Source organism: Amphiprion ocellaris, chromosome 5, assembly GCF_022539595.1.
Source record: "Amphiprion ocellaris isolate individual 3 ecotype Okinawa chromosome 5, ASM2253959v1, whole genome shotgun sequence".
Classification (NCBI taxonomy): Eukaryota; Metazoa; Chordata; class Actinopteri; family Pomacentridae; genus Amphiprion; species Amphiprion ocellaris.
In genome coordinates, this window is record NC_072770.1 from 1,123,783 (window position 1) to 1,146,439 (window position 22,657).

At 40.8% G+C, this 22,657-nt stretch overlaps 1 protein-coding gene across 1 annotated transcript; it reads right to left on the minus strand.

The window, feature by feature from the left end:
• Positions 1-237: 237 nt before the first annotated feature.
• Positions 238-21,420, minus strand: etnk2 (ethanolamine kinase 2). Its single transcript, XM_023270061.3, has 9 exons — positions 21,044-21,420; positions 14,585-14,722; positions 14,375-14,496; positions 13,735-13,875; positions 10,446-10,588; positions 8,367-8,450; positions 8,110-8,270; positions 7,946-8,019; positions 238-4,665 (listed from the first exon to the last, which is right to left on the minus strand). Exons 1-9 carry the CDS (start codon positions 21,188-21,190, stop codon positions 4,593-4,595), a joined length of 1,083 nt encoding a protein of 360 aa, XP_023125829.1. The 5' UTR covers positions 21,191-21,420; the 3' UTR covers positions 238-4,592.
• Positions 21,421-22,657: the final 1,237 nt, after the last annotated feature.

Genomic DNA, 22,657 nt, shown 5'->3' on the forward strand with positions numbered 1-22,657 from the left:
ATGGATGGATGGATGGACAGATGGATGGATGGAGCCAGTAGAGCGGTTGTTGAAGTCTCTAGTAGGTATGAAAGCCTGGCTAACAGACTAGCTCGGTGGAGCATCCTCTGGTTCTGTACTTTAATCCAGTCCAGTGTATGTTTGCAAATCATCTTTCAAACCCTCTGACTGTCATACATTGGTATTGTAATGTATTCCCAATAATTCTGAGACTAGAGGAATCAAAAGCTACACACCTTTTTGAAAAAACTTTTTAATATTTTTAATGGAAATATTTACTACAAACTGTTAAATAATTCTTCTTGCAACTCCCACAGAGGTGTGAAGGATCATTGTACAGTACGCTTTACACAATATGTACATCCTCTGTCTGCCATAAGCCTCTCCTTTCCCACTACATACGTACATTTACAGTGATAAATGGAAGCCGAATGCTGGGTCCCTTTACATAGCGTTCTAAGTCAAAGCATTTACAAAAAGTAAATATCAGCATACAAAGAAAAAAAAAATTTTTTCTGTACAGTCGTTCATATAATTAAACCGGTATATTCACACAGAAAAATAGTTAATCTAAAAAGAAATGCAATGCAAATTCCCCGAAGCTCACCAGAGCCACAAAAGATGGGAAAAGCAACGCTAGATTTACTCAATAAATGGACTGCTTTAAACATGGAAGTATATATGCACCGTACCTGGGATGGAATCTAATTTTAAAAAGTCATCTTTGCATCGAGTAATGTCAAAACAAAAACAAGACTTTAAAAAGAAACAAACATCTATCTTTGTCTGTGCAGCCAGTACAACAGTGAAAAACCTTCTTAGGTTAAATATCACAGATCTCTTATTATTTAAGATCACTTTGCCTACTTAAAGGAGAAGTCTGGAATTAGACTTCACCTTTAAAGGCCTAATTAGTTGTTACTTGTTTAACCATATTCATTTCATACGAATCCACATGCAAAGGGTTTGCAGATAAAGGGGGGATGACTACTCAAATTACTAATACCAAGAAGGAAACACAAACATTTAGGACAAACTGTTGTCTCACACGTTAGAATTCCAAAGTAATACGTAAGGCTAAGATGTCCATTGCATATTTATGGTTTATATTTGTGGTTTGAGCTACCCCGCTGCAGTGAGGAGATGTGTACCTGGGTTTGTCAGTACAGTCACATCACTGTTAACTCTGGAACTAAGATCTTCAGCTGCTCATTTAAAGATCTGACAGGAGGTTGCACACTTCTGTTCTCACTTTTGAATGTGAATTTAATGTATGGTTCTATGTCTCCAGAACAGCTCTTTGCCCAAAGACACTGCAAAGACAAGTGTTTCAGTGATTTAGGAATGCAGTGCGTGAAGCATGTTGAGTAATTTCAGTAACACAAAGAGGATTCTGGATCTGGACCTTGTAGTACCAAACATCTTGGTTTTTGCAGTCTCTGCAGTAGAATGTGTTTCTAACTTAGTCACCCGATGTTCAGCTTTAGTCTTTATCATTCACATTTGCTAAGATAATAGATATTGTTTTGAAGGAAACATTTTCTTCAAAAGCTGTTAAGGGGATTGAACAGTTCAGTCAACCTTCATGGAGTTTAAATACCTGTTTCACCTAGGCCAAATTCCTACCAGAGTTTTAAGCAGCAAGTTTACCAATTTGGACTTTGTTGCAGTAAGTCCCCTAAAATAACGGTCTCTTGATTATTGTCAAATTAACAAATGCATTAATGATGTAGGTGAGTGGGGTTTTAGAAAGACAGTACAGCTGGTAGCTTTACTGCTGCCATCATCTGAGCTGATCTTTCACAAAGCAGCTCTTAAACCCATTTAGCCTCACACTACCTGAAAATGAGATCTACTTCTCATTGACGAGGCTCAATCATCAATGCTGAAGATAAAAATCACTGACCTACTTCAGATATAAATGCAGCCTCTCTGACTGAAAGCCATTAGCATCCGTTAGTGTCTGTCCTGGTGCTGCTTATGTGGTGAATTATTAAACCTTCCAGTTACGCGACACCTGCAGAGGACAAAGGTTAGGCCTCAGTGACGCCCCCTATGGGCCTGTGAGGCTCTAAATATTCAGGGAGTTTGTCAGGGTGAAACACAGGACAGAATATATATCTGGACTTTTAAGATCTTTTCAAATTGTGTGTAGCAAGAAGCTAGATAAGGAAAAGCAGCTGCCAGTGTCTTATTATGCCAAAGTCTTACTAGGAAGGCCTCATGCAAGATATAAGGACTCTTATTCTACTCCTCTTTCTGTGGGGATTTGCTCCTTTAAGTGTTGGAAGTAAAGACTGAACTGTACAAACCTGAAGCAGATTTTTATTTTTTTAACCTGATGAATATTGGTTCATAAAGACGTGATTATTAGCATTAGCAACACCACAAAACTGCCATCAAATGCTGCAAGATTCAGTCAGGGAAATACTGGAGGGGGAAAGTTTTGAATCCCAGTGCATAAAGAAAAGAACAAATAAACATGTAACTGAAAACATATTGATGTTTCTGGCATGAGGCCCAGTAGCCAGTGGAGGAAAAGGACAAGTTAATATATTAATAAGGACACGATGTCAAATCAAAATGTGCATTGTGACACTAAATTAGTAGCACTGAGTGTTTGACATGCATCCCAGGGCAGACTGGAAGGAAATAAACTGAATATGAATTTAAAGTAAAAACTGATAAAGTCCGTTGAAGATGGGGAGAAAATATTCAAACTGTCGGGGCTTCTTCCAATTCAAACATCAGACTGTGGTCCTGCAGACTCAGCTGTTGACCTGTCGGCCTTCATTTCAAAATAGCTCAAACTAATTAAACAGTTTGAATGAATTAAAACCTGATCTTCTGAAGAAGTGACAACTATACAGAGTTTTATGGTAAGTTCAGACTTCAGGCAGATGCTGAGTTGAATCCAAACACAGACAGGTTGACTTGCTCAGTGCTAGTTAGGTTACAGCTAACATCGCTACAGGAGGCATCTTGACTGTTAGGGGGCAAATAAACACCAATTATGGACAAGTTCCGGTTAAAAAAAAAAAAAAAAAAACTCACTTTGCACTTGACTGACTGCACCTTTACACTGGACACAGAGTTCAAAGAATCCAGATACTGCCTTGTAAGGTTTTGGCAGTTTTGCTTTCAGCAGATTGTGGAATGAGAACTTGTAACCTTGACAGAGTGTGATGCAATCTTTTTCCATGACAGGAACTGGTAATCTGATGACAATGGAACAGCCCCAGATAACCCATTCCTGCCTCTTTCTGAAAGCTAGGGTTGATTTGACCCCAGATGTGACTTATGTAATGTTTGCTTATATAACAACTCTTGGCTCCAAATCTGGGATATGAACAGAAATGGAATACAGTGTGGGCTTCCATGTCAAGATGCTCTGGGGAACAGGTGCTCCAGCCACAGCCTCAACAGATACAGAGAGGCTGGGGAAAAAAGCTGAAGCTGGAAGTGGATCAAAGGTAGCATCATCAGGAGTGAGCTTAGACAGGAGAGAAAGAGGGTGGAGGAGGCATTGACATGGAGGTCTGGTGAGTTTAACAGCGATTCTCTGCTACCATAAAAGTCAAAAAGGTGGAGGACAGAAATGCACACAAAGTTTAAAGTCACATTGACACCATCTATCCTGCCTTCCTCCTCCAGTGCTACAGTACAGAACCCAAACCGAAGAGTTGTTAACCTGAGGTGTTAATGATCCAGTGTCGTCACACAAATAAATAAATGTACATTCAGCAACTCCGTCACTTATTGCTATAACACAATGGTGACCCAACCTAAAGCCAGACTATGAAACTCGTCCATTTGCTGTTCCACACACTGGGGAGTCTGGTAGGTCATTCTTTCAAAACACAAAACCCACTTGCTCGAAGAAAAGACAGTTGATATATTTCTAGGAGCAGCAGCTGGCTGGGAAAAACTAGAAGAGGTACTGACAGAAGCTCCAACAGGTGATCTCTGGGGCTACAAGCACTAAAGATGGAGCAAAAATAGGGAAGGTCACACGGATTACAGTATTAAAAATCGCCAAGCAGCGGAGGAATGGCCTCGCTATGGTCACAGTCCGTACACCAAACGAACAATGTGAGGAATATCAGGCAAAGTGGCCCTGAAGTCAGCTTCTAACTAGAACGACAAGCTAGACAAACTCAAGTCAATGTCATCATCAAACTCTCCTTATAGACCTTCATTACCAGTGCCGTGGAACATTTTGGCGCCAGTATGACAGAGAGTCAAGCAGATCTGAAGTCAGTGAGCTCTAGCCTAAACACAGACTCTTCAAAGCGGCTCAAAATGCCTGGTTCAGTTGCCCTAAGAAGAAAAGTAAGACATTTTGGGTTTATCTCCATAAAGTAAAAGCATATTCAATCACACTCACGCACATATAAGTTTTGTAATTTTCAAGCAACAGTCGTGACAGACGTGGAGCTAAGTGCAGAGGAATGAAAGAGTAATTGCGCTTGTTGCAGAAAAGGGATGCCAAGTAGATCGAGCAGTATCCACCAACAGCTGGCTCAGAGAAGAGTCTACTACACCCTCGCTCTGGTCTTCCCTCCTCATCCTCCTGGCTTCCTGGTCTTCTCTCATTCTGGGATCTGTAGAGCCATCACTGCAGGTTTAGTCTTGAAGTACTGGTTGAAACGTAGCACTGCATACCTACAAGAAACAAGAGGAAGACGGTGGTGATGGCACAAAAGGCTCCAAAGTGATATCCAAATTTGATTTGCATATAGGGAAATATAAACTGCAGTAATACTAGATACTTGTACCCATTCTTCCATTACATGTCTGTGCAAACATGTTAATGTCAGATGTCTGGTTCAGTACTAGCACAGTCGTTGACTGACATTTGAGAAGCGTCATTGATAGGAGATACGCTGTTAACTGTGGCACAATAAAGCCCTGCATATTTGAGCCAAGAGAAAGCCTTTGTTATGTATCTGCCCCTTTACCACAGCTATCTAGTTTGTGTTCCAATCTTAAAATAGAGCCGATCAAACTAGGGTAACTATTTTCTACTCTGACAGTTGACATTAGCTAGCACTAATAGACCAGATTACTTGGTGGCCAGAACAGACAGGCAGTATGTTCATCATTACAGCATTAGCATAAGTAATAATTTCTCCGTCTTTGGCATTTTGTCTTCTGTTTACAAACATGGGCAAAGCGAAGCATGACGTCAGAGTTGGTAGGTCCACGTGATGCAGTGGGGGCAGGGGAGAGATCTATTCGGATACCACCACGACAGAACATTCAGCTCCAGCCCGACCATATAGTTTGGCTTTGTGTATTTTACAATTCAACTATAACCTTTAGTCTAAGAGTGATTTGTTTAAATCAATGCTGTTGTAGAGTGCTGCTCAAAATGTTAATTGATGTAAGAGAAAATAAAGCCATCCTAATTCTGCTATTATTACTCCGGCAAGGAACGCCGGAGTTATGTGATGATCGGTGTACGTTTGTAAGTCTGTCTGTCTGTGTGAAACATTGCTCAAAAACAGACTAATGGATTTGGATGAAATTTTCAGAGAAGGTCAGAAATGACACAAGGACCAAGTGATTCGATTGTGGCAGTGATGCGGCTTATATTCTCGATCTGCGGCTTTGCTAAGGATTTCCCATTGCCAGATATAGCTGCCAGCACGGCGTCGCTGTAACCACGATGTGAACACTGTGTCAGTTACCTGCTGACGATCACATGATTGTGATCCTACTACAAATTGACTTATCAGTTGGAAATCATACAAGGAACAACTGATTAAACTGTGGGCTGTTTCTGAGTCCCGCTACATATTTAGGTCATGTATGCAGCAAACCCCAGCCAGACAATGGTGAAGCTCCTGATGTTTCACAAAGCCTTTATGTACGTTCAGCCATCAGCCTTATTTTGAACACAAATTCACCTTTCTGTCCTTCACTCCTTTCTTCACCGTCAGAGCTTGTTTCCATTCCAGCTGCTTCTAAGTTTAGACACATCCTTTGCTAGACAGCAACAGCTGGAACCGTTTTCTTTCATCTTTATGTGAATTTGCTGACTGTTCGGCAGCGTCTTCGTCATGTCAAGAGACCGCTTCTTAGATAAACACTTCCTGTGCCACTGGAATGGTGACAAAATAAAAGTCTGTACCATTTAAAAAGTCTGCTTTCAAAATAAAAGCCTGGAGGAAATGGTTATTTTAATACTAGCAAAACAAAGGCTTGCAAAAAGTGATGAACTTATCAACAGATCTTTATAAGAGTAATTTACAGGCAATTCGGTATCCATACATAACATGCACATGCATAACACATGCCTGTGCTCAGCACAAGGTAATTTTTTTATTAAAGAGCTCATCCGTCGGAAATGATACAAAGACTGAGCAGCCTTGGCAGAGTACTGCGCTCTCTGAGTGCTTTTCTAGTTAAATTTGTTTTTCTTCTCTAAAAGTGTACTATGAATGTACTGAACCGAGAAGCAGTAACAGCAGTATCAATAAAATCTTAACAGTACTATACCTAGTGGAAGACAACAAACACACTATATCAGCTCAAAAATTAAATGACTACTGAGAGAGGTCACCAAGACACTTATGACTACTCTGGCAGAGTTACAAGCATCAGCGACTCAGATGGGAGACTCTGTATACACCGACTGGGTGCTGGAGTTCTATACCAGTCAAACCTTTATGAGACTGGCAAAGAGAGGGCACTGTTAAAAAGAGCTCATGATTTCATTAGAATTCACCCAGAAGGCCAATGGGAAGCTCTGAAGTCAACTGGAAGAAGGTTTTTTGATCTGACGAGATCAAAACTGTGCTTGTTGGCCATCAGCCCAGTGCATGTGTGTGTTTGGTATACACCAAAAACATTAATGTACGGTAGTCTGAAGAAAACTGAGACTCGGTAGAAGATTTGTGCTCTAGCAAGACAATAACCTGATACATACAGTCAATGTTTCACACAGATGGTTTAAAAACAACAAAGGAAAGGAGTAGCTGGAGTAGCCAAGTCAGACTTCAGTCTAAGGGAGGAAAACTTCAGTGTCCAGATGTGAAGTATGATTGAGACCAACTGTGTGTCGACTAAATAGTGACTTGAAAAGGGTGAATACTAATACAATCACTTATTTTGCATTTTACGTTTTTAATTAACTAACATCACTTTGTAGATAGATTTCAAGTTGAGAAACTAAAAAGGGAAAAATTCTTCAAAGGGAGGACTGAATCTTTTTTTTCAAATTACAATCAAATGCTAAAGTACACAAGTCAACTAAAAAGCAGCAATTACCAATAGGCTGATTTACTTCCAACCATTATCTATACACTGTTTAATCCTCATTAGGGCGAAGTGTTCACCTGGACAGGTAACAGTCTGTCACAGGGCTACATATAGAGACAAACAATCACACTCACATTCACATCTACAGACAATTTAGAATCACCAGTTAACCTCAGCATGTTTCTGGACTGTGGGAGGAAGCTGGAGAACCTGGAGAAAACCCACACATGTACAGGAGAACATGGAGACTCCATGCTTGGTCGGGACATAAACCAGGGTTCTTCTAGCTGTAAGGGCACAGTTCTAACTACCGAGATACTGTGCAATTTTGCTTACTTCAAACACTTCATTTAAATTTAATATACCCCAAATTGTGAGTAATCGGGGTACATCGAATTGAACTTTTGTGCTTACATACTCACTGTTAATTACCAGGGGTGGCAAACACAGCATCTGTATGCATTACAGGTGTGCAGGTAGGGAGTGTAAACAGGTATGGAACCCAAAAAAGGAAAGTTTGCTTTTGGGTTATTGGTTTCATTCTTTCACGATTCCGTTTCCGACAAACGCTTTGACCCATTTTTTCATAACATCCTACATAGGTGGTGTTGGGGGCAGAGGGTAGGGGGTCGCCCCACGCAGAGCTAGCCCTCTCACGTACATAAACACAGAAACTTACCCGAGGAAGTCAAAGTCGATTGATGAGTATTTGGCCTGGATGAGTGCCCAGAAACCCCAAAAGAAATGAGAAGCCTTGAGAAAGACAAATTAGATATTAGTTGTGGTAAAGTAAAGTGAGACTACAAGTAAAGTGTGTGTGTTTGTCAGCATATTTCTCCTCACCAAAGCAAACTTGTTGACCTGTACATAGAGCGTCTCCAGCTCTCGTGGACTGACCTCCTCGGTTTTCTTGGTGAACAGTTTGTATGCCTGCAGGTACACTCTGAGCCACGTCATCTGCATCTCCTGACTAGGGTACAGTCCATAGTCCAGCTCAGCCATACCTGACCACACGCATGGACACGGAGTTGTAGAATAAGTCACACTGGATGAGTATTAAATGACATCTCATATGCAAATCATACTCCAGTGTGACAAACCTGCAAATTCATTGAAGTGGTTGCCGATGTCAAAGGCCTGGTAGTTGTAGCTGGAGTATTCATAGTCAATAAAGCGAACATGACCTGGGAGACAACAAACCACATATGCTGTAGATCAATGTGCATATGCTCAAAACACAGATTCTATTTCTACCCCAAAATATGGTCTGATGTCTTGGTGCTACTTAAATTCTTGAGAAGGCAGAAGGGAATGCCAAACTGCAGTTTTAGAAGAAGGTGGCTGACCAGGGATGATCAGCTGAGAGCTGAACTCCATGCTAGGGTACTGATGGATGACCTGACAATTCAGTATTTGTTCAAAATCACCACATAAATTCTCTTTTGTGGAAAAACTACTGAAATGTCTAAAGAACAAATTCAGAACCAAACTACAGTCATCCCCTGCATCTGCATTCTTCTGCCATATGCTGAATACCACTGTCAAGTTGCAGTTTCCATTCATATCTGTCCAGACTTGACCTTTAACATTTAGGATAGAAAATGTCATCACTTATTTTATTCTATTGGTTATTTGTGTGAAATTTTGTCGTAACTGGTTCATGAATTCTTGAGTTAAGACCAAAAACGTGTTTTATGAGGTCCCAGTGATCTGGACTTTCAATCTTGATTCCAAGAGGATGTTTGTGACCTTTGTGGACATTACAGAGAAGTTGTCATGTACTTGACCCAGCATGTTGCCACAGGACTGGATCTGTATATGAATAAAGACGTCTGATCACAAGCCTTTGCACGTACACCTGCTACTATGATGCATTCTCTTTCGGCATTTTGTGACTGGACCTCAAATGCAATTTCGCTGGGTAGAGCCAGCAGACGTGTCGACATACATGTCATACCCGAGGCTCAGGGAAGCAAAATGGGATACTGTGCAGGAGCTGCTGCAATGTACAATAAAGGATCACATAACAGATTGTATTACAGTCACCAGAGCCAGAGAATAAGCTTGCTAGCACTATGCTAGCCGTGTTACTCTCACCTTACAGGCCATACTGATCACTGGAGAGTCTTGCTGCACTGCAGTTAGTAAGCTCTACTTATGTCTGTTGTTGAAGGAGGGATTGTTTTTTGATTAAGATGGCTTTAAGCACAGAGACCAGGATGCTTTTAAAGAGGTTGTGCAGATGTAACTGACTAAGATCTGGCCACGGCCACAGCCAGACCACTTCCAGGTGTCCTTAATGATTTATTATAATGATCATGTAAAGCTTGTAAACGGGCGTGAACAGCACATTCTCTAGGTGGCTCTACTAACATATTTTTGCATGCTTTACAGCTAAAACAATCCTCATTTCTATTTTAGCTCTTCAGCCTCTTCTGTCCTGATTAGCCAGCTTCCACAATTTTCCCTTTTGTTCAGAAAGCTGTGGTAAAAATACTAGCAGTCCAATTTTACCTCTTCTTCTTGTCTTTACTCAAAATGTCAATTTTTCAGTTATATTTGTACATGTTCAGGTCTGAAGTAACTGTTGCTTAAGTCTCAGTGGTTACTGAGATGTGGAGTAAAGTCTAAAATGAAATACTATAAATATAGAACATAAAAAATGTAATATCAATATAGTGAGTGGTAATGTGCTGTTTAGATACCCAACCTTAACTATCACAAGACAATCATGCAGTAGGTGCTGTTCACCTGCTGCTCAAGCAGCTCATCACTGTCTTAGCAGGTTAAGGAGATGGAAGGACATGCACTCAGCTTGTTTAGGAACTGGCAAACAGAGTCACAATCAGAATTTCTGAATGAAACCTGAAAATCAGAATTTTGAAACAGGTTCTTTATGCCCAACTGTAGACCTTGACTCTGTCCAGGGTAACACAAAAATCCCTTAGACAGCTAATAGAAAATTAAATACTGGCTGAACAAGGAAATATTCCTTCACAACCGAAGAAAAAACCTAAAAGAACTATTAGTTTGCATGACTTTTGGTGCTGCAGCTTCTCATCCAATGGAATGCGAGCAGAGTGGGGAGTAAAATCAGACTAGTGACACTGATCATTCTGGTTGCATCAGGGGATGACAACCCAAAGGGACAAAGTTCATTCTGAGGAGAGGGAACCTACCCTCTTTGTTGTTGTGGATGATGTTCTTGCAGAGCAGGTCATTGTGGCAGAGCACTACAGGAGAGCCCAGAGTAGAGAGATGCTCCTTCATCCATGCCATCTCCTGTTCCAGCAACGCCTTACTGGGAACCTCCTGCTGGATTCTGTACAGGAAAAGAAATGTAGAAAAGGTCAGCTTTTCACACACTCCCTTGCTCTGTTGTGACAGTGATATCAAGTGTCTGCAAACACAACACTGGCCCCACATGCACAGCAATGGAAAGTGACAGGAGAGGCTTCACTAGCTGTTACTGACCAACTTCATTTTTTTTTTTTTTTTTTTATATGAACATATGTGAAGGTAAAACAAGTGAGACCAACATGCATAGCAGCACACAGGTTCAGCCTTCTGGCTCTTAAGAACACAGTTATGGATAAACGAGTCCTCAGTGGATCCTCATGGTGCGGCAGTGTTTAGGTCACTATGGTTAGAATACTTTGCCTTCTAACATGTGGTTTGAAATCTGACTGATAATATTTGATTAGTCATTTAAACCATACAGTGCTTAAAATGCCATTCATGCATTTCCCATGTCTGTATTTATAGAACTCCCTGCTAGTTTTCCATGTGTGTGCACAGGACACATGAATGCACCGACTGTTCAACCCAGGTCTGATACATGCTTTGATGCAATCAGATCAACAGCAGAAGGATGTTTTGAATTTAACCGTCTTATTTTGAATTAAGTGCTTTAGTGTATTTATTAAGGTACACAGGGAAAAAAAATATAATTTTAATGCAAACACAACAAAAAAGAACAAACAAATGAATTCACACATACATTAAATAAACAACAGTAAAGGAATGATCACATCTTGTGATACATTAAATAGAGAAAGCAAGTAAACCCAGGGGGTGATCAGGGTGCCACACAGTGCTGGTCTGGACTGAGTATCACTGGATGGGGCCACCCCAACATCAACCTGGTTGCCCTTGGTGCCGGCTGCTTGGAGTGCAACACCTAAGTGGAGGTGCTGGGGGTCACAGGGTCGGGGGTGTTCTAAAGCATGGAAGCCTGTCTTGCAATGACAATCACCAACTGTTGTCCACCACAGCATCCACCAGGGTGAGGACGCATAGGGACACTATTGTCAAGGTATAATAGGTTGTTATGAGTTGGGGAGGGAACACACTTGGAGTAGTTCATGGAAACAAGTGTGCATTTTGTGAGGTGCCTTCATGGCTGTTTACATTTAATGCATTGAAGTGAAACCATTGAACACTGTATCAAATAATTTAGTTTTCGCTATGGATAAAGTGTCTATTGCTGGGACATATCAGTATCATTTGACTTGAGCATGATCTGAAAGTGTATTGACTAGTGGAGGAAGAATTAAGCAGCTGAGTAAACATCTTGGCCAACCAAGTCCAGAGTGCAAAGCTAGAACACCTCAACTCACAGTAATGAGCTTAAAAGGCTTCATTGACAGTCAGCTTGACAGCAGGAGATGACAGAAACCCTGGAGGGAGGCCGGATCAAACGCACAAACATGCAGGACACAGCCTCTGCTTGGAGTTTTCAACCGTTCCAGGTGAGACTAAGTCAGTGGACTTAGTCTAAACTGATCCAACACTCTTGATGGCGGGAATTTTGAAATTGCAGTCTGCATCAGACCATAATATTACACATAACAAAGACCTTTAAAAATATCTAGTGACATTAGAGCTTCTCAGACTGCAGTGCATCGAGTGTCAGCTGTCCAGGACCAGGACACTTTAGCTGTTTGTGTTACCATAGAAGGGAGCCTGGTACATAGAGCTAAGTGAACATCTGCTGGCTAGCTGCATTCCTCAGACTCCCTAATCTAGATGGCTGTTATTGTTTCAGTTATATAAACCACATGTTGGACTTAATCTAACAGCATTGGAACAAAGGTATCAGCTGTAATTAGACAGCTGGCCAGGTAATAGAACAGTCTCAGCTCCATTGGTCCGGTGTCCAGATGCAACCCAAACCAGCTCCAGCCTGAACTCTAAATGACTGCCCTTCCTCTTTCCCACCAATAGACATGCTAAAGCATCTCAAAGAGGAAACATCATGAGAGTTTCATATTTTCCATTACTTATTTAAGAATGTGAAAATTGACTATATTCTAAGACTCGCATAGACTCCCAGGTGTTTGAAGCGTGAAGTTTCTGCAACTTGTGATAACTTGGGGTGTCATGTCATCTGCTAGTGTTGGTCCATCTCCCAGGAGATTTCAGAGCGCTTCATGCTTCCGCCTTCATGAAGATGCCGATTTCAGTTTCCAGCAGATCTTAGCATGTGGCCACAGTGCCAAGACTACGACCACACGGTTTGCTGACCATGATATTACTGTGCTTGTTTGGTCAGACAACTCACCTGACCTGAACCCCACAGAACTGAATATGGGATGAGGAAGATGAGAAACACTGAACCCTGAAATACAGATGATTGCAAGCAACAAGGGCTTCAATAACACCCCAACAGAGCCACAGGCTGACCACCTCCATGCCATGCCACATTCATTCAGTAATTCATGGTAAAGGAGCCTGGATGAAGTATTGAGTGTATAAGATTTTCATGATCTATAAGCCATAATCATCAAAACAGAAACAAGGTTTGAAATGTTTGACTTTACATGTATTGAATAGAGAACAAATGAAAGTTTACTTTTTAAAATGAAATTACAAAAAAAAAATTGTATATCTAATTTTTGTCAGATGTATTAGTCCAGTTTCATAAAATCCACTTGTAGGGATCAAATGCTCTAACCTTACTGGATGTGTATCAGCCCGGGACTCAAAAGTTGCTCCCAGAGTTTCTAGAAGTTGTATAATCTCGGGTTTTACCGTCTGATATATTTATCACATCACCTGATGCAGCTTTAATTGCTAATGCTCCTTTCTTCTGTACTCAACTACATTGTATCAGCAGGCTTTCATTTGCCTCCAATTCCAGGAAAGAGTGTTATACTTTGTGTTTGCCTACAACCACATGAACAGAATAGAATCACTCAAACTTTAGTTCTTGGCAAAACTACTTCTGTCAGTTTTCTTACAAACAACCACAGCATGTGGCATGAACCCTGTCAATAAAGACGCAAAACCACACCGACCTGTCCACCACGCCACTACATCTACACAGTGTTCTCTGATGATATCAGGCTCAGGGCAAATTGCCTCTGTCCTCATAACTACTGTTACAAGCAAATGTGTACTATTTGCATCGTTATCACAGTATGTGGAGAGGAATGAGCAAAAGGCAGCAGAGAAGCATGAAATCACCTGGCATTGGACGCCTGGTCGGTGAACTCTGTGGCCACAATGGAAAAGTATTTTCGCATCTTGATCCACAGGTTGGGTTTTGGGATGCAGCCATTATGTGCATGGATGGCGTGGATGCGAGCCATTTCTCTGGCTATCAGTCTGAGGGGAGAACGAAAGAACAAGGATATCATCGTCACTACATAGAAACATGACGTGGCTGCATTACAGGGTATACTTTATTAATCTCATGCTATTAACAATCCAAATTATTCAGGAACAAACTGTCCTCCTAAAGCCTAAGGAGTTGTTTATCTGCAAGGTTAGATGAGGACAAGTATCTCATGCAGAGTTCCTGGAATTGGGTGAATTAGAAAAACTAAATAAATCAGATCACACAGACTAAAGTGACTGTTGTAGCCAGGAGAAACATTTCTGCACAAAACTATCTGGAACTGTCTCTTCATCACCTGTTGTTGGCAGTAGGGCGCTTCTACTATTTGCATGTGACTCACACAGGTTTACTGCATTTGCATCTTTTCTGTGTGACGACAAAGAATAAAATGTGTGTCTACTCTTCTATGCATAAAGTAGAAACCACAGCTGGCACAGTAGGCACAGGTGGCATCTGTCTAGTCACGTGACTCTATCATGCTCTGACCTGAGCAGGGAGGGATCCCTGACATCCTGCGTCCCAAGAGCATCTCCTTGCATAAACTCATAGCAGATGCCATTTTGAAAGGTGCAGTAGAGACGAGGAGCACAACCGTTAGCATGTAGCACCTGCAGCAGACACAGAAAAACATGAGAATTAGGTACAGACAATTCTGACACACCTGTTGTTTAACTGACACAAACACAGCAACACTACCTGAAAGCTTTTGAGCTCATTGTCTCTGTCCACAATCAGCTCTGTCTTGTTCCCATACACTCGGACCAGGACAACATCCTCCTGACTGTCGTCCACATAGCAGCCCACCAGCTTGTTGGTGGTTCCATCAGTAAAGAGCTGGTAGAAGAGGAAAAATAATAGTTTAATCTCTCACACAGAATTTCTGACAGAGTGCTTTTTTGTCATTTGGCAAAGCTGTAAACTCTCCATCAGCCACTACAAACTGTATTTGAATCTTTAGGGCAAAAGTACTGACAGGATCCTGCTGGAATGCAGGGAATTCTTTTGTTCCCCACAAGAATCCCATTTTTGAGGGCCTAATCGTGCTCAAAAACTCATTGAAATTTGCAAACACATCAGAAATGGCGACAAATTTGACATTTTATGGGACTTCTTGCACATTTGTGTAGTAAAGCTGGGTGCTGTGGAGCCTCCCTGCGAAATTTGCAACATCTACTACAGGCAGGACATCTCACCTACATCTACCAAATTTAGTAGACGTATATAGGACGTCCGGACACACAAAAAAGCCAGTAGCAGCCGTACCCTAAGCCCAACAGGAAGTCCACCATTTTGCTTTAACTGTGAGATTTTCTGCTATTTTTGCTCATTTTCAGGGGTTAACTCCTCATATGGGGTAACTCCAAGAGATCACAAATTCGGCCAGTCTATACCAGGCCTTAATGATGAAAAGCTGTCAAATTCATTTACAGTCATAGCGCCACCTGCCGGCAATAGGAAATGACATGTTTTACACTTTGATGTACTATTACATCAACATTCCAAGACAATATATAGTCCAGAGACCCTTTCTCAAAGCTGTAAATTTGGTAAAACCATCGCAGAACACAAAACTCACATCCAAATGGAACATCTGCTGATCAGACGTTTACTTCAAAATGACCACTCACAGCTCTCTTGGAGACAACAGGACGTCTCCTACCTCCACCAGAAAGTGATAAGAGTCATAAAGTGCCAGCTGTGAGAATAACCACACCTCTTGACAAGCAGAGATTGCATTCTTCATGGTGACCTTCTGATCTCTCTACCTGACTCACAGAACTTAATATGCAGGAATGAATTGAACAGTTTATAAATCAGAACATGACAGAAATGCAGCATCACTGGAGTGATGACCTGGACTCAGTCTCTGATTCCAGATTGATGAGGACCAGTATGGAAGAACAACACCTCACATCTGAAGTGTTTGTGGAGAAGCACACAAGACACAAAGACCCCCTTCTCTCTGTCACTGCAATAAAAGACACAAAGACTCTTATTCCAAACACATACTGTAAATAAACTTCTTCAGTCTTATTTTTCTTGCTATTGAATGTATATGCTTGTGTTCTTAGTTATATTAGAAGTTTACTTTTATGGATCCTTAAACTCCACAGTTTGTATGCATGTTTACTCTTTTTAAATTATCTCAGGAACAGTACAAGATGAGCATATTATGTTTGATATCGTTTTGATCATCTCAGTGGTGTTTTAGATCTGTGATCATCATAGATATTTAACTAAAGAAGTGAACTAAAAGTAAGTTCTACAGATATCTGTCCTGTGACCTCTCCTGGAGCTCAACACCACCCCATGGGAGGAACACATCCATGATTGGTTAGATGCTGATTTGAATTTGGCTCCAAAATTTTCTGTCTAAAAGAAATTCACCGCAATGCAACAAGAGCTCAGAGAAAAAAAGAAGTGTTTTTTGAAATGGGCTCTTTCATTAAGACTTAAAACAAAGGCTTAAAACTGAGCTCTTTTATGAAAGGGCTAGAGCTTTATTCATTTTAATCATAAAATGTGATTTCTACAATTATGTGGTGCGGCCACATATTTTTGCTACATATAATTATATTTCCATGTATGAGGCTATTTCCACTACAGCATGCCTCGGACTGGATGTAGCATTACACACTTTTACCATTAGATACTGGGCACTGTATGAAAGGAATTGGCTCAACATAGAAGACATTTAGCTTACATTTGGTTTTATTTAATGATGTGGAAAACATATATGACTTAACTAGAACAAATGTATTTTCTCATATCCTCTTTGGGCACCCGCGACCCTAGTGAGGATTAAGCGGTGTATAGATAATGGATGGATGGATGGATCCTCTTTGGGCAGCAGACAACAATGCTGCAACATGTGCTGTGCTTCTCACCAAACTCAGTGACAACTGATGCCAAAAAATGTAAAGGGCAGTAAACTGGCAAGGTGAGAGAACAGGTAGGAGAAGAATACATGTGACATAATGTGGTATTTCAGACTTCTTCTTGCACTTCTTTTCTCTTGTTGCTTACTTACAAATTACTACAAAAATATACTCCTTCCTTAAGGATTGCATTCGGAGTGCCTAAGTTCTAAACATGGGTGGAGTCCTCCATGTTGTCACTGAGTGGTGCTGGGATGTGAATCAAAAGGCCTCCTCTGTAATCACATATACTGAAAACAGGAATCTTTAAAATCTGTTAATGATGAAGCTTCTGCCTCAAACCTGTTGTGAGGTCGGCCCTGCTTCTCCAGAGTTATATTGCAAGACGCACGTGTTTCAATGATTGTGATCAATTCAGACTTATAGGACTCTTTGGAAACTTAAAACTGCCAGGATATACAAGGTCGTTACAAGCATATGTAAACTTTTGTTCATGACTGTAGCCAGTAGAATGTAAATGCCACTGCAGAATACTGAGACTCTCTTCAGTTAAACCTGTGGCATATGGACTTGGAACACAGGATTTAGCTGTTATTTTTCAAAACAGCAGCAAAATGACGGAGGCAGATTTTAACTGTAGTGCTGATGTCTGTGTATATGAGCTGACAGGCAGAATATACTGCTTCCTTCCTGATACTCAGTAATGCAGCTCTTCATAGGGAGCTGAAGGACATCAAGCTATTTGCTCTTACAGTTTATTTACCATGAATCAGACTACAGGAACATTAAAACTGACTGGTTAGGTCACATGATATTTCCTTGAGTGTTTATCATTAAATCTGTTTCAGTAGATCACCTCCCATCTTAAAATCCTTCATGCCAGTGTAGTCAGTGATGCAGAACTAATGGCTATACAACTACTTTACTGGCTTATAATTCCAGTTCAACATGGTAGAATGTCTTCTTTAGACAGAGAAAATTAATTCTGATAATCATCTTCTAAAAAAGTACTTGCTACTAATCTCCTGCCTTTTCACACCAAGATTTCATTCAACCAGTTCTTCCCACTGCAGCAAACACAATAACAACATACACAGCCTACATCTGCCCCGGCTCGGATGTTCAATCACGCATATCTGGCATTCCACACGTGGCTGACCACAAAGATGGGCGCGCAGGCATCCCTGTTATGACACAACATAACAAACATACATGACTGATCCCTTCTGCCTGCCACACAATACACCACTAAGACCAGCGATCAATACACTGAGAGACAGCAATGAGCTAGAGCCAAACATTCAGACATACACTGCTTGTATGGGACAATGACGGTGGTACTGTTTTATTATTTTTCCCTGTCATTAAGTCTTTGTTGTGTAGTGTGGCTGCTTAGCCTGCAGCTGGCTTCCTTTGGCAGAGATAATTCAGTGTGCCTTCAGCAGAAATAAGAGGAAACAGTTACTCTGTTGCTGTAACAATAAAAGTTGTTGTGTCCAGGTGTCAGGACAAAGTAGATGTTTCTGTCAACAGTGTTTTCCCACTGTTCCTTACCCGATTTAACACTTCCCACTTACATTAAAACAATGGTCCTGCTGCTTCAGCACATCCTGCCCACTCCTCCAAAATACCTCTTCTTTTTTACATTCTGACTTTCCTCATTCTGTTATCAGCTCTGAAACTGTTTGTGTCTGCACGAACAGTCATCTGCTACAGCTCTCCATATGAGGTCTGTTTGGGTGATGGCCACTCTGGCTGTAGAAATCAAAGCAAACGCTGTCATGTTCTCAGCTGCAGATGTGTGAGACTGGGTACTGGATGCAGGGACAAAATCCTGATTTTTTTTTTTTAACTGATAGTCGGCAGCCTTATCAATCAATAATCAATAACATTATGAGACCCTGGTAGACATCAATATATACCCTGATTACAATCATATGACCATGGGGTATGTCATGTGACACAGGTTGCTCGTCTGGCATAAGCAATTGTCTACAGACTCAAATTCACGTTAATTTAGTGCTTGTGATTGCTGAAGTCATGAGAGTACCGACAATTTAGTCTGACAGGACAATCTATCACGGTTGCACTTTACTAGCCAAACTCCCCCAAAGCTCACACCTGGCCAACATGGAAATGACACAAGTCCAACTGACCGCCTCCTGAGGTCGCTACAGAGTTTAACAGCAAGAGACTGCATCTGGTGACACAACCAGGTATTACAGCCAATGTAAAATACAGATTCTGACATGCATGTCTTCTGCCAGGCTGCACGGTATCTTGGCGGTTAGCACTGTTGTGTTGTAGCTAGAAGATCCCTGGTTCGCGTCCCAGCCTTCCTGGGATCTTTCTGCATGGAGTTTGTATGTTCTGCCTCCTGGGTTTTCTCCAGGTTCTCCAGCTTTCTCCCACAGTCCAGAAACATGCTGAGGTTAATTCTAAATTGTCTGTAGGTGTGAGTTTCATTGTTTGTCTCTATGTGTAGTCCTGTAATAGACTGTTACCTGTCCAGGTGTCTCCTGCCTTCACCCTAAGTCAGCTGGGATAGACTCCAGCCTTGAGGCTGCACAATTATGGTCAGTGAAGAGACGCCTCCCCACTAAGTTACTGCAGTACAATGAAGAGGTGTGTGACCATAAAGGACTTTGAGTGAAATATGGCATTTTAATGCAAGACTTGCTGAAAGTAACTTTACCAACGTGGGTCTTTTTCTGAGTGGATTATGCTATTACCAGAGGATGCACTGAAATGTCAGTCATATCAGTTTAGTTGTGGGAAGCTAAAATCAAAATTGTGACTAATACTGATTAACTGTCCTTCTCAATAAAAGGTAAGGCAGCAACATTCTCTAAACTGTGGAGTCCGGTGACTGTTGGTTAATGATTAATCACTCAAAAAGAAAAAAGAAAAACATATTCTAATCATTCTTCTACTTGGTAGCCTTGTAAATGAGGAGCTAGGGTCTATGCCTGTATTCTGCTCCCAGCAGAGGTAAACGCATACATCCCTGTAACAGGGAAAAACTGGTATGGTTACATTTTTAGGCTATATTTTCATTTCAATTTCAAAAAATCTACTGTCTTCATTCAGACGTATTTTGAATCCACTCCTAGTACTGATAGTTGGGGAAGTTGGGGACATCCTTAGCTTTTGATTATCTAAAAATTGAAACATGTCTAATATATCAGTCAATCTTAATCTGTGTGACTGACTCAGAACATGTCTGATACTAACAGGATAAGGACTACAACTAAATATTATTGTCATTGTCAATGAATCTGTTGATTGTCTTCTGGATTAAATATTGGTTGTTTTAGTTTGTGTATAAAATGTCAGAAAATGGTGAAAAATGTTGGCCAGTGTTTTTTAATGCCAAACACATGTTAATTTTTGAGTCCTTTAGGACAAATTTCCTGTTTTCTGGACTAATTTTCCGTAATTATGGATCATTTTCAAGTCATTCTGAACAATTTATGAGTCATTTTGGAAAAGTTTAGAGTCATTTTGGAAAAATTTCTTGTCATTTTCAACAAATTTTAGGTCAGCTTGGATCTTTTCTCATCATTTTGGATAATTTTTGTGTCTTTAGGATAATTTTTGAGCCATTTAGGAAAAATTTCGTGTCATTCTGGACTAAAAAATAGACTCCCTCAATTATGAATTGACCCAGCTAATGTTTGCGGAATCATTAACATTCAGTTACACTGACTTACAAACATCTGAAGAGACAGCAGAGAGACGTCCTAAAGAGCCATGACTGGGTTTACTGACTGTGAATCATCCAGTCTGCATTAAGTGTGTCTTCTTTGCTCCAGTAATTACCCAGGTCCCTCCACCACCCTGACCATCTGGACGCTGACACTAAGAGGACAGTGGGGCTTTCATGCTATATTTGGCCTACATGTTGTGGATGTTGAGCATATAAAGTTGTCTGTAACTGGAATAGCGACATGGATCTTTCTTACTTTTGAGGTAGTCTGAACAAGGGCCTCTTTGAGATAGGAATTCAACTGATGAAAGTTTAATTGTGAATGCACCTTGCACTCTGGCATTAGTATATTATTTTGCTATTGTGAGAAAATACAGAGATCTACAGCAGACGTCTTCACTGATAAATGAGGAAAGAGTCTAACCAAGGATGTAGTGTAGGTTAGTAGACATTAAAGCAGCACTAGGTCATGTCTCCTCGGCCCTCCTCCTGGCTAGCTGCTGGTGATGCTGCAGAGCTGTCAGTCCTAGCCTAGCCTAGCCTAGCTAGCTCCGTGACTAACGGTACCTTAGTCTTGACGTGGCTCGGGTCCCACGCAGGTCTCAGCTCTTTAATGAGCTTCATCGCCCCCTCCGCGACGTTTTGTTCGTCCACGAAAATGGGAATTTTTCTAATCACCGGTGACCCGACAGGCACATGTATCTGCGTCTCCATCCTGCAGCGGTGTATCTGAAACGGTAATCTCCGAGCCCTTCACCGACGTGTCCACAAGCAGAAGCATGTACGTGCTGCTCGGTTTAAACGCAGCGTGTTTCTGTGGACGACTTCAGCTCTGCTTCAGAGATTTGTCTTGCTAGATAGATAGCTGCTGTGCTCCCGGTGAGCTGATGCCGGTATTCTTGGGAACAGTCGACCAACTGTACCGTTTCCTCCTACTAAGCTCCGCCCGCCCAGGATCATCCGATTGTACCGCCGGTTAAGACGGACCACAGCCGAGCACGCCCATTATTTCCGAGTGCTTCCGAGTGGAGCCGGATTGAGCCGAATAGCCGAATAAAATAAAAATTGTCCGGGTCAGTATATAATTGAGGGAATTTCGAAGTCGTGTAGATATCTTGCAAACATTTTTATTAAAAGTTTTTAAAAAATTATGTTTTAATGTTCATTATGATCATGTCTTACAAATTCCATAATTATTTATTATGGAAACAATCACTTATTAATAAAAAAAAATGACTGGATATCACTAAAATGTCAACTAAATAACCGTGAGAATTGAATAACATCCGCCATCAAATTAGCTAAACAATAATAAAATGAAGTGATTCAAAAATTGTTTGATTAGTAAGTTGAGATAATCATGACAGATATTCCTTTTCTGGCAATATATCACATTTAATATGGAAAATAAACTGTAGCTGTGTCGGAGAAATCCCTTTCCACTGTGTTACCCATTACATAAACACCTCTCAAGGAAGTGTGTTAATTCCAGATCACATGACCTGCTCCACATGATGTCATTTCCTCCTGAAGAAAAGACTGGCCAGACTCCAAGGCTTTCTGACTTATTTAATATAAAGTAGTCAACAGGTTTACTACAATATCTTTAGAAATGATTTTATATTTAAATTTTACTCAATTGTATATATCATATTTAGAAAAATCTTTGTCTAAAATGCCATGTGGTGTTTGGTTAGAATAAAAGAAATGTTGATTTTAGGCCTGAAAACAGGAAAAATGTAAACTATGTTACAAAAAGTCCCACAATTATATACTGACAGATAAAAGACGTAATCTATATCAAAACCACGTTATCTAATGTAGGTAGACTAATTTGCTTAGCAATTTACTGATTCTTTAATCTTTGGATTTTGAAATAAGTTGCAAATGCTATAGATATAAAACAAATACATCTCCATAATATCTAGACTTTGGGACAAGTTTCTCTACTGTTGCTACTGGAATGTTTGTGGTGCAGTTTGAAACTCCAGTAACACTATGGTGTTGCACATCTTGGTCTGTACACTCTGTACACCTTTCTGTCTCTAAATGAGCTTTTAACAGTTAGTAAGGCAAGAAGCAACTAGAGAGGCATTAAAGGGTGTGTGTGTGTGTGTGTGTGTGTGTGTGTGTGTGTGTGTGTGTGTGGGTGGGTGGGTGGGGGTGGAGGGTGGGGGGCAA

Coding starts and splice junctions, on each gene's coding strand:
- etnk2 (XM_023270061.3), bottom strand. CDS start 21,190: ATGGAGACGCAGATACATGTGCCTGTCGGGTCACCGGTGATTAGAAAA. Junction 14,723..21,043: donor CGAGCCACGTCAAGACTAAG/GTACCGTTAGTC, acceptor CTCTTCTACCAG/CTCTTTACTGATGGAACCAC. Junction 10,589..13,734: donor GACCAGGCGTCCAATGCCAG/GTGATTTCATGC, acceptor TTTCCTGTACAG/AATCCAGCAGGAGGTTCCCA.